General features: G+C 46.6%; 2 protein-coding genes across 9 annotated transcripts; one reads left to right on the forward strand and one right to left on the reverse strand.

The window, feature by feature from the left end:
- Positions 1–684: 684 nt before the first annotated feature.
- On the reverse strand, positions 685–6,234 carry ELOB (elongin B). Its single transcript, XM_083473067.1, has 4 exons — positions 6,075–6,234; positions 2,731–2,865; positions 1,958–2,066; positions 685–1,047 (listed from the first exon to the last, which is right to left on the reverse strand). The coding sequence occupies exons 1-4, from the start codon at positions 6,075–6,077 to the stop codon at positions 935–937; spliced, it is 360 nt and encodes a 119-aa protein (XP_083329193.1). The 5' UTR covers positions 6,078–6,234; the 3' UTR covers positions 685–934.
- An 80-nt stretch (positions 6,235–6,314) lies between these two features.
- LOC310692312 (serine protease 27-like) lies at positions 6,315–17,167 on the forward strand. 8 transcript variants are annotated; one of them, XM_083473038.1, is made up of 7 exons: positions 6,315–6,417; positions 9,466–9,725; positions 12,074–12,100; positions 12,200–12,368; positions 14,308–14,585; positions 15,671–15,846; positions 16,705–17,167. In XM_083473038.1, the coding sequence occupies exons 2-7, from the start codon at positions 9,674–9,676 to the stop codon at positions 16,942–16,944; spliced, it is 942 nt and encodes a 313-aa protein (XP_083329164.1). In that variant the 5' UTR covers positions 6,315–6,417; positions 9,466–9,673; the 3' UTR covers positions 16,945–17,167. The 8 variants fall into 8 exon arrangements, with proteins under 8 accessions (XP_083329164.1, XP_083329162.1, XP_083329163.1 ...); XM_083473036.1 differs by having other exon boundaries at positions 6,382–7,030; XM_083473037.1 differs by having other exon boundaries at positions 6,407–7,117.
- The last annotated feature ends 19 nt before the right edge of the window (positions 17,168–17,186 follow it).

Genomic DNA, 17,186 nt, shown 5'->3' on the forward strand with positions numbered 1-17,186 from the left:
TTCAGCAGTTACCAGAAACAAAAATAAAGGCGCCATAAACTAAAGGGCTGCCATATAAAATGCTTCCTCCTGGCCTACTGCCTCACACGCCTCTGAGGGCAGAGGAACTACCAAGATGGTCCCTCTGCCCCTCTTACCACTTGAGAGGGTCTGTAGGGAAGGAGGTGGTCTTTCATGTAGCTGGGGCCTGAGTCATTTAGGGCTTCACACATGAATGTGAGCACCTTGAATTGGCCCCAGAAATGAACTGGCAACCAGTGCAGCTGTTTTTAAAGGGGTTCTATGAGATCCAAACAGAACCCAAGTCAGTATCTGGTTGCTGCATTTTGGACTGGTTGAATTTCTGAGTCATCTTCAAGGGCAGTGCATTGTGATAATCCAAGAATAAAAAAGTTGTTGGACTCAAGTTCCCACCAGCATGATGGGAGATGGCTATTAACATTTGTTCGGTGACAATATACCTACCCTGGGGCTTAGAAGAGCATTTTTAGCACACAACAAATTCCAGAGTGGGAGCCTGTCCTAGTCTTTAAGGTCTCGTAAGACTCTGCTTGCTGGAATCTCAAAGACCACCACAAATTCAGTGTGGCATAAACTTGCTAGTTGTCATGACATGATCCCAGTCCCCGAAAGCAGGGGTTTTTTTGTGTTTCATAGCACAGGCCCACAACACAAGACAAAGGGAAAAAAAAACCAGCTGAACTTTTATTGTTTCCAAAACCAAAAATGAAAACATTGCTCTGTTTGATGAGTGGGGAGGGGCTTGGAAGGAGGTGTGGTCTTGTATAGAGAGGGATGGAGTAAAAGGGGGATCTGGATTGGAGGGGTGCGACAGTGCCATGTCTCTCTCCACGCTGGAGGGTTGAGGGAGGGAGTGGGTGGTGGGGAAGGGGCGCCACGGGTTGTGCAGCTCGCTCTGTCGCCCTCTTGCCTCTCACTGCACCGCTTGCTCGTTGGCGCTGCTGCCAGAGTCCTGGGGCTTCATCACGTCTGGGAGCTCCGGGGGGCTGGAGAAGGGATCAATGCGCAGGGGCTCAAAGGCATCTTCTGCACGAGAGGAGGAAGAGGAGAAGACAACAAAGTCAGTTTGAATTTGTGCAAGCTGGTAACTAGCAAGGCTGGAACCAAACAATTCCACAAGTCAACTAAGAGCAGCCCACATGCCAGCAGTGGTGGACAAGGCTTGTGGTCAAATAGTGCAGAACAACAAATGCAATTTTTCCATTTATACAGTAGGCTAATTTTCAACACACACTCGCACACCCCTCTCTAGCTAGGCAAACAAGAGGCATCGCTGCAAGTTCAAGGACAGGTTTCAGACAGTCAAAAAGACACAAGGAGGATGCAAAGCATGGTTGGTGTCCTGGGGAAGAGTTCTGAAGACCAGGCAGAGAGGACCGCATTTGTATCCCAGTCCTGAGGTGTCCAACCCCTGAGCTGAAAGCTTTTGTAAAGGCACGGGTGAGCAGAGTGCGATGCAAAATAGCAGCTGCTTACTCCCACATCAGCCCCCCCACAAGTCTTTCTTAAAAAGAGGATTTTACTTCTATACTGTTTCACACAGATGCTTTGAATTGGGTGAAATTATTGTAGCATTTCTCTGCTTTGCCTCCTGCAAACTAAGGGGAAAGAAACTACCTATCGGCTTCCCCCATATTCTTTGCACTGCAAGACAGCTTTCTGCCCCAAAGCAGCAGCTACACACTATTCGCCTTGTCAAAAAGGGTCATGAGAAAAAGCCAAGGATCCGGCAGCACCCAGATTCTTCCCACCGACTCATTCCTGCACAAGGCAACGGGTGCCCTGATAATTTCCACCAAGATGAATGGCAACAGGTGATTTAATGGCTAGTCAGCCTAAAAGTACCCAAATTGTAGGGCAGACAACAGATGCATGGAACAAATAAATTTTATTCCTTCCCCTTCCCAAATCTAGAAAGCAAGACACCCCAACTCACCACTGGCTCTGAAGGCCAAGCCAACTGTTGCTGGGGCCTGAGGTCGTGCTGTCTGGCTGGTGAAGCCACAGTCTCCGAGGGTTTTGCTGTCATCCAACAGTTGGTCATCCTGGAGGGTGAAGTGGCAATTGCACAACAAATTAAATCTTAGCAATGCACAAAAAACTAACCTGGTAGCACAACACAACTTCTGCTGCAGTGGGGTGGGTAAAGAACAGCAGAGATAGCCTCTGTGAGTACAGGCCCCAAGGTGGCCCCATAACACCAGCAGATTGGAGCATGCAAAGGCACACACCATTGTCACAACAGCATGCATCCTGGGGGGGGGGGAGTGATGGGGATGGGTGTTTAATGAGCAACAGTAGGACTGAAGGGTAGAGCTGATATTTCAAGACTTATTCTGGGGCATTCCAGCAGGCTGTGAGAGGAGCGGAGTGAAAAATTAAGCCAACGTGTTTGGTAAATCCGCAACCCTATGCTTTTCACAATGGGGAGGTCCCCCACAGCCTTGAGCTCTGCTCCACTCCATTTGTGGGCAGTGGAATTACCCTGAGAGGGCAGGACTAAGGACAAGGGGGAATCCCAGGGGCATCACCGCTGCCCAGGGTTGGCCCCGAGATAATTTTGCCCCCCTAGGCAAAGGACGTTATCTCTCTCTCCACCTACACTGTATACAAAAGTTGACCAGACCAGCCGTTATTATAATAGCTGCAATCCACAGGGAGGGGATATTGGGGTATGCTCTGCAGTGAGAAAAAGCACCCCCCCATTACCTTGTATAGCCTTTGTTCTTCTGGGGGTCTCTTAAGTATCCCCTCAACAATTCTTTTCAGCTCATACACCGTACTGGACTCCTTGGCGTCTGTGAAGATGGTCGTCTTGTGACGTCGGATCATTAAAAAGACGTCCTGTCAAATGGAAAAGTGGCAATGGATGGTGAGCAAGTATTCGCTGATGCACAACACCTTTTCAGGAGCGTGAGCCATGGAAGCCATTTATAACTTTAGAAAGAAAGAAGAGAGAGAACCTCTAAGTTCTCAAGAGCGTTCCTACTCACTTCCATAAAGGCAGTTATGACCTTTCACAAGTGTCCATGTGAGTGGCTATTTGCAGGTTGGAGCAACTCATAGAAACCTGCATTATACTATGTCTGACTATGTGACCAAATAGCTCAGCTACGATTGTCACTGGCTTTCTATGGCTTCAGTTTTTCCCACCACCATCTCCCTAATCCTTTCAACTGGAGACACCAACCCAGGATTTTTTTTGCATGCAATGAAGGTGATCTTTTCCTTAACAGTTGTTTGAACCAACCCTGAAAGCTGTACAAGTTGGTGGAAGGCACTGAACCACTTCAGACTGTAGGTGGGGGAAAAGCAACATTTTCAAAATCCTCCCCAAAGCTTAAAAACAAAAAACAACTCCACTTTTGTTAGAGAACTAGCACATCAGCATCTAGCCTAGAACATCTCTTTCTAGTGTTCTAGTTTTCTGCTTGCAGGGCATTTTTGCACGGAGGAGCAGTCCAAAGTGTGGTGTCCCTTCTGCATCCTGATGTGGTAAAGTCTGCTGTACCACCTCAGTATCCAACCAACTCATGTGTAGACTAGTCTTTAAAATTCTTTTGGCACAAGGTACAACATGCCCCCGGGCACAATGACAGCATCCAGGTGTAACTTATTTCTTTTGAATTTGGGTAAACAAGGTTAATACCATGTTCTCATGGTACTAACCAGCATTTTGCAGGTATGCAAGTCAAAGTGCTCAATGGACAGCAACTGCTGCACATCATGTGGTGTTTATATTGGCTTTTCAGCACCTGTGTGGAAGACTTACTTCTCTCAACAAGCCTTCTAAGTGAAGGTTTTTTTTATTCTAATGGGATAGTTTTTACATATGCAATGGTTTAATATGTTTTTTATTGTATTTTATTTAAATCACTTTCAGATGTTTCATAGGAAACAATTCATAAATAAAATAAATAAATAAATAAATATCCTTTAAGAAGTTAAACTAGCATGGAACAGTCTCCATTCATGTTGGAACTGAAAGAACCCCAACTTCTCTCATTATTGCAAGGTCAGATGTCCATGCACTGAAATACGGTAACAACAGTGATAAAGATCTCCAAATGCAGACTGTTTCCTCCCCATCGGCCCAGTATTTTGATTTCTAAATCTGTTCACTGGATCTTGTTTCAGGGGGAGACTCAACATCTTTCCTCTTTAGGGCTGACAAATTCTAAAACAATAATACCCCACAATAGGTAGTGCAGCAGTTTTGACACTGCATATAATGCAGATACATAATTTCAAGTATCCACATTAGCCTTTGTTCTCACATGTGTGGGCATCATTTTCCAGCTCATTTTCTTTGAGGTGTAATCCAAAGTCTTTTCTCCTCTGTTGAAAATCTTAGGACTGTCTTGGATACCTTTCCATTAAGAATTTGAGGGTCCCTGAAAGGCCATTTAGCTTCTCCTTCATCATGAAAGGAAGCCTCTCTTATCTGATGCTTAATCAACCCATTCTACACAAACCAATCCTTTGCTGGTTACATCTCCTGGAGTAAGAAAATCTGTATGACACCCCTGCTGACTGGGTGATCTTAGGCTAGTCACTTTCCTTTAGTCTACCATATCTCACAGGGTGGTTTTGACGATAACATTGCGTGGGATGGGGTGAGAATGACTGTGTATGCTTCCCTCAGCTCCTTAGAGCAGTAGTCTCCTGCATTTTCAGACACAGAAGCCACCTTCAAACACTTCCCCCTTCTCTCAAGTTTAATTAGGAAACAAGAAAAGATTGGTGTCTTGAACCACCATAGGACAGGATGAGACCCAAGTCCCACCCCACCCCTTGAAACCCAAGGAAGGATGGAGTAAAATAACAACAAAAACAATAATAGAACAAATACAGCTTTCTCTCACCCAACTCTCAGTGGCTGTAGGTTGGCATCCTGCTTCAAGAAACCTCTTATATTGAAAGGTCTTATCCCCCCACCCTGCTCCACAAACTAAGAGCACTCAGGCTTTTCAACCTTTCCTTGCCACTCCTGTAATCCTGAAATATCATTGAATGCATTTCCCACCCCCCTCAACTTCTTCTTGGCTTTTTTGTCAACATAAAGCAGCACGGACAGCCTTGCTTCAGAAGCGTTAAACAGCTCATTTAACCTTACTAGGGAGTGGGTAGAAATCTTAGATAAGAGGTCACCTAACAGGAATCTCATCCTCTTCCCTATTTGATAGTGATGCTCCACAACACAACACAATGATAGTCTGTGTGTGTTAACGTGCATTTGTGGCATGCCAGAATTACCAACACAGGATAGATGTTGGTGGGTGGGTGACGGTAGAAATGAGGCATGCTTTGCAGAAAGACAGAAAGGACTATAACCAGGTCATTGGGTGTCATGGGTACATTCTAGAGTGGGGCTTGAGTTCAGATTCTCCCAGAAAAAAGGGGTAGGGACTGTGAAACTTCCTGCTCGGCCGTGTGCCAATCATCTCTTCCCAGCCCAACCTACCACACAGGGCTGTTGTAAGCATTAAATTTCGGGGGCCCGAGCAGAACTACAAACATGGCCCTGGGCTCTATGGAGGAAGGGAAGGATAAAAAAACACCGCCTGGACGCTATTATTAGTGTGAACAACAACAAGGGAGCGCACACACCCAATGCTGGGCAGAGAGGGAAACAGGAAAGGGAAGAAGAGGACGAGACGCGGAGGGACCTCCTCCCGTTTGGACAAGGGGGGCTGGAAAGGGTTGCCACCCAAAAAGGGGAAAGGGATGGTTGCCACGAAATAAGATGGTAGGGGGTGGCAGAGAACAGGGGGACTGGAGGGTAAGAGGGCAAAAAGAAATGAACATATGAAGAAGATGGGGCGGGGTGGGGGGAGCCACAGGGGAGGCGCTGGGGGTCGGGAGGGAGATGCTTAAACCTGGGGTATGGGGGGTGTAGAAAAAGGTGAAGGGGGCCGGCGGAGGGGCGGGGGCCGGCGGAGGAAGTGGGAGGGAGAGTATCCTACCCCTGCCACTATTACTACTACCAGCACTATTGTTATTATTGCCGACGGCCCCCCTCCCTCCTCTCCTGCTCCCCCTCCCCTACTCACCATCTCTGCAGCCGCAACCTCAGCCCAGACCCCCCAGAGAGGAAAAAGCAGCAGAACCCCCAGTATCCCAACATGCACCGCAACCTCGGGACGGCCCAGCCGGGTTTGACGGAAGGAGCGGAGCGGCGCATGCGCTTCGGTAGCGCTCGGCTGCTTTCGATTGGGTGCGGAAGACCATAGACAACTACAGTAAGTCAAAGGGACGCTCGAGAAGGAACCATAGAGATAAAAGAGAGAGCGGAGAGTGGTGGTGGTGCGGGCGGGGCGAGGAAGCCAGGCGGGTTATGACAGAAATCGCCGCCATCTGGCGAAGGGCGCGCTCAAACGCAGCCATGCTGAGAAGGTCTCCTCCGCACATAATTCTCTTCCCAAGCCCCATTTTATGAGGCTTGCTTCCGCCAGTTTGGGGGAGGTCAAAGGTTGCCGTCATGCTACCCGTCTGTCAAAGCTCCTGCGTCTCTCTGGTCTCCGGGGAAGCATTTAATCCTTATCTCTGGTGTTTTAACCCTGTTTAAGCCTTGACAGCAACCCTTGCAAGGAAGGATTGAAACGGCGATCGCCGGGAGCCATTTTAGGAAGGTCGTTTCCGCATCCCCGAGCCAAGGGAGGCTGCCCAACGACCACTGGGATGAGGTGGTCAAGCGCAAGATCGTTATGTAACTGTGGACTGAGGCTGCTGCCATCTTGAGAAGGACTCCCCCCCCCTCCACTTCTTGGAAGGACCACCATTTTGTAGCATTGTGTTTCATGGACTCTATCGAGTCCATAGCTCCCTCATAACGGCAGCCAACTGACAGTTTGGATGCTGGCTGGAGAAAAGAGGCCCTTCTCTTTGCACCAATCTTTTACTCATTCATTACTGCTTGTGGAGGAGACCTGTGGAGTCCCTGTGCGATTTTTATGCGTGACAAAATGCATCGTTTCATTTACATGTAGCCATAATCTGACAACTACAGGTAGAAAGGGCCAGCTTTTTACAAAATTACTGGAGTCACAATGATAAGGGATTATTCCAATGTGTGGTCAGTTAAGACTGCAGGGAGGTGAGGATTCCCTAACACCTGTGCACAACCTCTCCTTTTGCCACAAGCTTGCGTGTGTAAACCTTGCATGTCAGGAAAAGGCCATCTCCTGACATGTACGCTTTGTGAACCCACGTGAGATTTGCACTTGCTTCTGCCTATTGTCCTGGTGTCTGGGAAATTGCTATTTCTATTGTGTTGTATGGATCAACGTCCTCTTTTCCTCTACCCTAGGAGAAACCCCAGCCAGGGAGCTGCCCAGGACCCTGCTTAACAAACCAGTTTAAGCTCCCAATCACAGGATTGAGCCTAAATTTAGGGCTCAAGGTTCAACAAAGTGTACATTTGAAAACATCCGGAGAAATGTTGGGAGTGCCTTTTGAAAATATTAATCTGCATACAAATACAACCAAGTTCTGTAAAAAAACAAAACAAATGTAGCCATGTTGCCCCATGAGGAACCACGCTCCTCTAAAATCTTAATACATTATTAAATGCCACAGAAGCGTGGCAAGCTTTCGGATTCCGCAGAGCTCTTCATCAGGCAAAATGTTATATGAAGCAAGGGGATGAGGCAAAATGGGGTGGGTGGGGGGAGTTCATCAGGCTGATGTCATAGCCATGAGGCCACCTACCAGAATCCAAAAATAGTACAAATTATTGACTCTTTTGAAGTATACAATGAAGTTGGGCAATGGAACCAAATGGCTGCTAAGCATATCTGCATGTGCCTCCACACCTCGCCACCAGGGGCCAGCAGACACTATGTTGTCCAATCAATATTTTATTTGACCAGTGGGAGGTGGAGTGGGGTGTTCAGTCCACCATGCCCTGTCCTACCCCACCACTCCACTCCACTCCACTCCATTCCATTCATCCACCCACACTCCATCCACTTTGGTTTGAAGCAGTCGTATTGTTTTGTTTGTTAGAAAAAAAAGATTGGACTTGGGAGTGGTTCAAGTCATAAGTGCCAACTCCCTGGGGCCCTGGGTGCCCAAGCACCCATAAAATTCCCCATGAAGGGACCTGGCACCCACAAATTTCAGGGCCAAGGCCATGCACGCTGCATGGCACCCACGGCCCTGGGCACCCACAGTTGCAGGACCAAGTTGGCACTCCTGATTCAAGTAGCTTGGAAATGGTGACAAAAAGAAGTGTATTGCCTGTGTGAGAGAAGAAAATAGGCAGGAAGAGATCAAAGAATCACAGACTTGCAGAGTTGGAAGGGGCTCTGTGGGTCATCTAGTCCAAACTCCTCTTATGCATGCTCAATTCACTTGGAGCAGTAACTTGGCATAACTAATAATAGTAATAATAATAATAATAGTAATAATAAATTTATTAATACCCCACCTTTTTCACTGATGGGACTCAAGGCAGCTTGCAGATACTAAATTGACCTCATAGCCCCCATGAGTGGGTCAGTAGCAGTGGTAAACCCTCCAAAAGGAACTGGCATAAGTTTCCCTCATATCCTGTGTGTGTCAGTTGCTGTTCTTTATCTTGGAATGGGAATAAGAGTTTCAACAGGAATCTGGTATGCACTCTGTAGCAAGGTTAGGTTAAAAATGAATGAATTGAACCAATATGTGAATAGGAACACAGCTGTCTCCTTTGAAAATTGCACTTGCCTGAATAGTCAGATGCAGCTCTTCAAAAGAATGTGCATCCAAAAAATGTGTGTATTAGTGAAAATAATGTACAAAAATGCATTCTTTTAAGGAGGTTTTGCTTGCAAAACATGCCTCTACTAGGAACAATTGTGCACAACTATACAAATATTAGGAGAAATGTTCATTTTTGAGGAGGGAATGTGTAATGACTGGGAAAAGCTGAAATGACAGATTCATCTACCCTGTTGCCTGCTGCTGTTACCTTATAGCAAAGTTTTGACTTTCAGGGGTTTACAACTTTTTGACATCATGTGGCTCTGCCTCATCATGACACCACAAGCCCCACCCCCTTGCCCTTCAGGCCTTGGGGTGCTGGGGGCCTTGACAACTTTAGGGCTGGGATGTGGATAAAGGCTGGGAGGAGTTGGGATGGTGTTTGAGTTTACACTGAGTGCTACTGCGGGCAGAGCTGAAGATCATTTACCTGTTGGGTTTTGTAGCACAGCGGTTGTGCTTTGCTGGCTTAAATAGAGGGCAGGGCAGACCACAACCTGTGATCAGAAGCCATCCCCCAAATTCTGTATTGTATCAGTCCTCCAAATTTTATATTATTTCCCCAAATTCTATATTACCTCATTTCTCCTAACCCCCCCCCCCACCTATGAGACAGGTCAGTATTATTACTGTCATATTTTATTGTTTGTTTTATGCTGTTCACCAACATTATCCTTTTTCTCATTATTGGTGGTGTAGAAATTTCTGCAAATAAATATCGTGAATGGAGTGGTAGATGTTGAAGAACAGCTAAGCAGACTCCACCAGGACAATAACCACCAGCTCTTGGATTGTGCCCTTTCCCTGGTGCACTGATCCTGCAAAGGTTGCTTGGACTAAGCAGCCGAGCCCAGCAGTCTCTTCTCTGGTTGGCATCAGAGTTGGATGATCCAGGGCTGCCCGGACTATGCTGAGTTTCTGCTCTTCCCAGATTGTGCTCCTCCTCCTTTTGTTGAGAGGTGAGGCATCAGGAGTGGTGTATATTTGTCTGTGTGGTCCCCTGGGAATGTGAGAACTACCCCTGTTCTCTTTCCCTCCACGCATGGCAGCCATTCTGTGTCCCATCTGAGCTGCCAATTTTGCTCGTTTTTGGGAAGGAATGATCCAGGACTCCTGGATTCTCTTTGGGGGGGGGGGAGAGAGGAATTGGGGTTGGGATACAAAGTGGAAGAAGCAAAAGGGCAAGGATACTTTAACTGAGAGGACAGTGGGTCATAGCAAGAGGCCCTAGAAGCCAGGGGATATGCAGATTCCTAGGTGCGGACTCTAGCTGTTAAAGCAGTTGTGTTAGTAGATGGGGTGAAAGTTTGGTGGGAATTAAGGGGGCTTGAGAAATGAGATCCAGGGCCCTAAATACCTAAACTATATCCTCTGCTCTGGGAGCACATTTTGCCCTTGCCAGACCCAGTGCATCTTATGCAAACATTCAAATGGGTTGCTTTTCTTTTGGAGATGCAATATTGGGGAAGATTTCACTTGTTGACCCCTTGCAAGCAGAAATCAAATGCACTGGGACCCTGCCAGAATCTGGCTGGCAAGTCTAATGTGGGGAAATGTGTGACTGAGAAGAGATGTCTTTGTGTATTCGGAGCCCAGAGTCTGGAACGTGGGAGGACTTGAATTCTGTTTTCTGGTACTGTATGATCAGACTTGTGGCTAATTCTTAGCTGGACCAAAACATAGTCTGCCTTTCAATGACTTTTGGGAGGTTTGGATTTCCTCCGTGCACCTATTTCTGTGCTACCGAACTCAGAAGATGTTTCTTATCAACACCCCAGAGGCAGATTAATTGCTGTGTTCATTGGAGCCATTGCTGGCTTTTTAGTGGCTTGCTCTGTCATGCTCTTGACATGGCCACACTTCACCATAGACCAGCTTGGCGTTCCTGTGGGCTCATCTCCATGGAGGCTATCCATCACATCAGTCTGCCCTCAGGCAAACCCCAGCTGCCTCCTTCCTTCCTTCCTTCCTTCCTTCCTTCCTTCCTTCCTTCCTATGCCACTTTTCATTCACACGAGTCACAAAGTGGCTTATAAACAATAAATATCAATAACATAATGTTGTTGTTTAGTCAATTAGTTGTATCAGACTCTTTGTGACCTCATGGACCAGAGCATGCCAGGCGCTCCTGTCTTCCACTGCCTCCTGGAGTTTCGTCAAATTCATGTTGGTTGCTTCTATAACACTGTCCAACCATCTCATCCTCTGTCGTCCCCTTCTCCTTGTGCCCTAAATCTTATCCAACATCAGGGTCTTTACCAGGGAGTATTCTCTTCTCATGAGGTGACCAAAGTATTTGAACCTCAGCTTCAGAATCTGTCTTTCCAGTGAGCACTCAGGGTTGATTTCCACCAGAATGGATAGGTTTGATCTTTTTTCATTCCATGGGACTCTCAAGAGTCTCCTCCAGCACCACAGTTCAAAAGCATCAATTCTCTGGCGATCAGCTTTCTTTATGGTCCAGCTCTCACTTCATACATAACTACTGGGAAAACCATAGCTTAAACTATACAGATCTTTGTTGACAAGGTAATGTCTCTTCTTTTTGAGAAGCTGTCTAAGTTTGTCATCACTTTTCTCCCAAGAAGAAGGCATCTTTTAATTAATTAACAAAAACATAATAGAACATCCCAATTACAACATAAATCATATAAAATAATTAACAAGTCATCAGTGAGTAATGACAAATAACCAGCAAAACAACCGCCTTCTGTAAAACACAATTAACAAAACAACTAAAAAAGAGGCTAAACAGCACAACCACAATAAAAGTCATATTATAAAATTCAAAGCACTACATCTGTAAAGCAATATTAACGTTAGCAAACAAAGAACCAAAAATGAGCTAAGCATGTTTGAATTCACTCACACTCTCTTCCCACCCCCGTGACCCATGGTCTTCCACTCCGTTCATCACAAGACACACATAATGCCTGTGGCAGCAGCTCCATTCTGAAAGCTCCCAGTGTCCCTTGAGCTGGAGAGTGGGGCAAGCAAGGTGGAAAAAGCCCTTCCTGGTGGTCAGCACAAAGTCTCATTCCCCTTCCTTGCTTCTAGTCCTGAAGGTAGCACTAACTGGCAGCTTTCTCCTCTTTAGTCTTGGTATTGCCCCTTGTAGAACTCAGTAGGGAGGAGGATGGGGGCAAAATGAAAATTAGTTGGCTCTGCCAGCTCTGGTGCCACCTACTGTTGGCCTCTTTGCCTCCCACCCTATCAGTCCCAATGGGGACCAGCCACCACTGCTCCACCTTAATGCTCACAATTTCCCACCCTGCCTTCTTGACTCCTGTCTCCTTTCCTTTTGCAGGTACCAATAAAAATTCTGCTCAACCAGGTGAGGAAGATATGTGAGTCCATAGCTACAAGGGGCAGGTGTTCACCAATCTTAGCTTTGCTCCCTGCCCCTCTGACTCCTCCTGGTTCCTCTCTGCAGCCTGCGGCCAGCCTGAAGTGAAACATACCACTCGTTTAGCTGGGTGGCAGGAAGCTGATGAAGGGGAATGGCCGTGGACCGTCAGCATCCGAAGGAACAGGGTACATGTGTGCGGTGGAAGCCTGATCTCATCCCAGTGGGTGGTGACAGCTGCCCATTGCTTTGACGGGTGAGTCGAAAGCAACCTGTTGGGAAGATCAGTGCAGCCAACCATTATTATGGGGTAACTGTGCCCCTGAAGGACCAGGTGCGCAGCCTGGGAGTCATTTTGGACTTACAGCTGTCCAAGGAGGCACAGGTTAATTCTGTGTCCAGGGCAGCTGTCTACCAGCTTCATCTGGTATGCAAGCTGAGACCCTACTTGCCTGTAGACTGTCTCGCCAGAGTGGTGCATGCTCTTGTTATCTCCTGCTTGGACTACTGCAGTGCGCTCTACATGGGGCTACTTTTGAAGGTGACTCGGAAACTGCAATTAATCCAGAATGCAGCAGCTAGACTGGTGACTGGGAATGGCTGCCGAGATCATATAACACCGGTCCTGTGAGATCTGCATTGGCTCCCAGTACATTTCTGAGCACAATTCAAAGTGTTGGTACTGACCTTTAAAGCCCTAAACAGCCTCAGTCCTGTATACCTGAAGGAGCATCTCCACCCCCATTGTTCAGCCCAGACACTGAGGTCCAGCACAGAGGGCCTTCTGGCGGTTCCCTCATTGCAAGAAGTGAGGTTACACGGAACCAGGCAGAGGGCCTTCTTGGTAGTGGTGCCTGCCCTCCCATCAGATGTCAAGGCAATAAGCAACTACCTTACATTTAAAAAACATCTGAAGGCAGCCCTGTTTAGGGAAGTTTTTAATGTTTAATGCTGTATTGTGTTTTTAATATTCGGTTGGGAGCTGCCCAGAGTGACTGGGGAAGCCCAGCCAGATAGGCGGGGTATAAATAATAAATTATTATTATTATTATTGTCTAATCAACCATTTCGAGCCATACGATTGGCCCGGGAGGCCCTGTTGGTGGTGCCACTTCTGGCTGCTGCCCAGTTAGCATTGACCTATGACATGGTGTGACAGGGACTTCTCACTGGTGGTTCCTCATTTATGGAATGCCCTCCCTGGTGAGATGCTCCTGTTTCCCTCTGTATTGGTTTTCACTTGAAATTTAATAACATTCCTGTTGACTCAGGCATTTGATGGCCGAGAGGTACAAGGCATGGCAACCCTGAATTTGACGAGGGTATGTAATTGCTTTTAAATGATTCTTAGAGGCTCTAAATTCTTTCAGACGGTTTTAAATTGTGTTTAAATACTTTTACTTGATTTTAAATTTGCACTGTTTTAACATTTTGCTATTTGCCACCCTGAGCTCCTTTGGGATGAAGGGCCTGATTACAAATAATCATCAACACCATGTGATCCAGCATCACCACTGAAATTCTTCAGCGCAAGAAATCCATGTTGCTGATACCAAAAATGGCAAAATTTGGAAACCATGTTTAGAGTTAACAACTTGAAATGTGACTTTCTAAAGTGTAATATTAATTCACTTTAATAAAATACAACATTAATAATAGTTATAATAGTTACTCATAGTTAAGAGTTCATCATGTCAAATGCAGAATGAACACTATTATGCTGGCAACTGATTCATAGAATTGTAGAGTTGGAAGGGGCCCTGAGGGTCATCTACTCCAACCCCCGGCAATGTAGGAATCTCAGCTAAAACATCCATGGCAGATGGCCATCCAACCTCTGCTTGAAAACCTCCGAGGAAGGAGAGTGCACAGTGTCTGCTTGATTTAGAGCCTTATTTGGTGTGTTATAATGGTTTAGAGCATGTGTCAGAAGCCAGGAACAGTGCTTGGGTACTTCATCCATTTTTCTCTGAATATCTAAACCTGTTTCTATGGAAGTAAATCCTATGTGGGTGTGTGGAGGGGGGATGGGTTTTCTTCTGAGGAAGCTACTTGATGATTAGCCTCCCAACAACCCCTTGAAGACAGAGTGGGCTCCTTTCCAAAGGATTCCTAGAGAACTTCAGAGCTGAGTATGGATTTGAACACGAGCCTTCCCACTGCGCAAGTCACTGATTGCTCCTTGTCTCCCACAGGCCACTGAATGTACGTGAGTACAGAGTAAACCTGGGGGAATATGAACTCACTGCACCCACGGCTGCCATGATCTCATCCAGTGTCAACAAGATCATAATACACCCGTTTTATGCTGGAGTTGGCCTTAGTGCCGATATTGCTCTGGTGCATCTGGCAAACGCAGTGCAATTCTCCAAAATGATTTTGCCTGTCTGCCTCCCAAATACTTTTCAACCTTTTGTCTTCTACGGAGGGATGATGTGCTGGATTGCTGGCTGGGGCGTCCCCTTTAAAGGAGGTAAGAACAAGCTTGGGGTCTCGCTAAGTCATGCTGTTTATTGGAGATGGTGGCACTGCTTTGTGGCTTTAGGGGAGAAGAAGGGCTTAGGCGGGAGGCTGGGAATCATATTGACTAGGAAGACAGGAATCTGTGCTGATAAGAAGTTGGGAAGATGGCAGGAGCGCCCCATAACAATGATCACAAGTAGGGGAAAGCATGGTCGGGGATCAGGTTTCAGTGCCCCCTTCAAGTGCACCCCAGAAGCAGTTCAACCAGAGGAACTTGTAGGGCCAGCATGACCCCAGCCAAAGGAGGTGGCACTGCCATCTTTGGACTGGGAAGACTCCATGGAGGGTCAAGCGTGACCAGAGACTCACCCAACCCCATCACAGCATGAGGCTAGTGGAGAGAGCTGGCCTCCTTTAAGCAAGGTAGCATCTTCCAGGATGTGTGGGGTTCACCATGAAGACTCAGCTGTGCTGCTGTTCTAGAGGGCTGAGACTCAGCTTTCTCCCTGCTGAATCAACATAGCAGCTTTGTGGTTGTGGAGCATAGCCTGGGTCCCTGCATTCAGCTTTGATGCTGCCTGGTGCCCTGTTTGAACCTCACCTGAAGCCAGTCTAAGTTCCACCTGGCCTTGGCAGAGAGCATGACCCAAAGAATGCAGGTGGATACAGACCACTTCCTCTTCTGGCCCTTCCCTCACTTCTCAGGGGCGTAGTTGCACAGCTAGTGAGCTGGCCTTCCAGCCTGGTGGAAGTGCCATTGACCACAAGTTGGTTCCCAATAGAACCATAAAAGAGTAGAGTTGGAAGGGACCCAAAGAGTCCTAGTCCATCCCCTTGCAATGCAGGTATCACTGTTAATCACTTTGTTGTGATTTGATGAAAGAGCTAGCGTGGTCTGTATCACTGAGCTGCAGAATTTTTTTGTGGGGAATGAAGCCTGATTCAGAACATGCCCATCCTTTACAAGCTGGGCAACTTTGTGTTCCAAACCAGCAAACTACGTGCTGGTCGGCTCTTAAAAACCAGTAAGGCTGTAATGAATGTTGTCTGGTGAAATTTGAGACTGTGCCTTATGCTTCCTTTCTTTTGCCCAAGGCTTCCTAGTCACTCAGACCCTACAGAAGGTGGAAGTGCTGATCGTAGAAGCTGAAGACTGCAACGGAGTCTATCACAACATAAGTAGTGACAAGACCATCCCCAAGGGCTACAGGTTCATCTATGATGACATGATCTGTGCTGGGTATTCAGAAGTTGGGAAGCATGCCTGCTTTGTAAGAATCATGAACCAGAGTATTATAGCAATGATGTAGGATATTGCAGGGCGGGGACAGGAGCAGCCTGTGAGGCTACGATGGCAGAAATATTGTGAGTTTGTGGTCATCGCAGCCGAACCAAAACTTGTTTTCAGTAGCAGTGTCCAGCCCTGGAAAATATAGACGGTGGTGTAGTGGTAATTTTTGCGGTATGTGTCATGACAGTGCCATCCCACCACACTCCAAGAGAGTCCAGAAATACAGGCAGTGGTGTTGATCTTATATTATCTCAAAGAATAGCAGCAATATGTCACATAATATAATGCCAGTTTGTTAGGATAGAGAAGGGAATTTTTTTTTATTCGGTTTGCATTTAAGGTAAAGCTACCTTATTTGCACTTTGCAAAACAAACACAGCCATCCTTTGAAATATGTTTTTGGTGGGGCTTTTTTGGGCAGTGTAGTTCCCCAGTCAAGTAATATGTACAAAAATGCATGTGCCAAAGCAAAGTGTGCGTGTTAATACATACGTTAGTCAAAATAACATGTAAAATTGAATTATATCGGAGGCAATTGCTTTGCAAAAAATGTGCATATTAGGCAAAATGGTGTACAAAAATATTCATATCAGGAGAAATTTGCTCTCAAACGCTGATTAAATTTCATGAGGACTTTTTTTTTTATTAAAAACAATTGCAAGCTGATGTGGAAATGTGGAGAACTGAACTTCAAACTTGGAAAACGAGAAACAGGAATGGACACCAGTGTGATAAATAAACACATTCATGCAATTTGTTTCAGGTTATCAAACCCTCTGTGCATTTTGGTGCCTCTTCTCAAGAGAGTAATGGAGACCCTGTCTCCTTTTCTTGGCAGGGCGACTCAGGGGGACCTCTAGTCTGTCAGCAGAATGATGTCTGGTTCCTGACTGGAGTGAGCATAACATTTGGTTGTGTGGAGAGCTCTCAACCCGGCATCTACACCCTAGTCACCTCCTTCATGGACTGGATTGAAGACACCACACATGAGAAATTGGCAGCCACTGATGTCCATGCCAGTTTGGCTACCCTCTTGATTTCACTCCTCCTCCTGGCCTTAACCAATGTCCTTTTGTGACCCACCCTACCTTCTCCCAATGTGTTTCACTGTGGCCATCTTGCTTTGGCTTGCAAGTTGGCCTGTCCTCAGAGAAAGCTCAGAAGGTCTGAATGCTGACCCTCGAAGACTGAGCTTCCACTGGGGGACCGACCTGCCTATTGCCTTCTTCCTTACCTTATTTTGCTCAACAGATGAGAAGCGACTGAGCTTGATTTGAAAAATAAAATGTCTGGAAATGTAAGGAGGAACCAGAGTTTTAA

The sequence above is a fragment of the Podarcis liolepis genome, assembly GCF_965112155.1.
Source record: "Podarcis liolepis genome assembly, chromosome: 13".
Classification (NCBI taxonomy): domain Eukaryota; kingdom Metazoa; phylum Chordata; class Lepidosauria; order Squamata; family Lacertidae; genus Podarcis; species Podarcis liolepis.

What these genes read in the sequence shown, in the direction of transcription:
- ELOB (XM_083473067.1), bottom strand. An exon ending in AAGAACAAAGGCTATACAAG is followed by an intron (nt 2,067 to 2,730) that starts GTAATGGGGGGG and finishes TTCACCCTCCAG; the next exon opens with GATGACCAACTGTTGGATGA. An exon ending in CTTGGCCTTCAGAGCCAGTG is followed by an intron (nt 1,048 to 1,957) that starts GTGAGTTGGGGT and finishes CCTCTCGTGCAG; the next exon opens with AAGATGCCTTTGAGCCCCTG.
- LOC310692312 (XM_083473035.1), top strand. Translation starts at nt 6,877, where the DNA reads ATGCTGGCTGGAGAAAAGAGGCCCTTCTCTTTGCACCAATCTTTTACT. An exon ending in GCTGCCCATTGCTTTGACGG is followed by an intron (nt 12,369 to 14,307) that starts GTGAGTCGAAAG and finishes TGTCTCCCACAG; the next exon opens with GCCACTGAATGTACGTGAGT. An exon ending in GGGCGTCCCCTTTAAAGGAG is followed by an intron (nt 14,586 to 15,670) that starts GTAAGAACAAGC and finishes CTTTTGCCCAAG; the next exon opens with GCTTCCTAGTCACTCAGACC.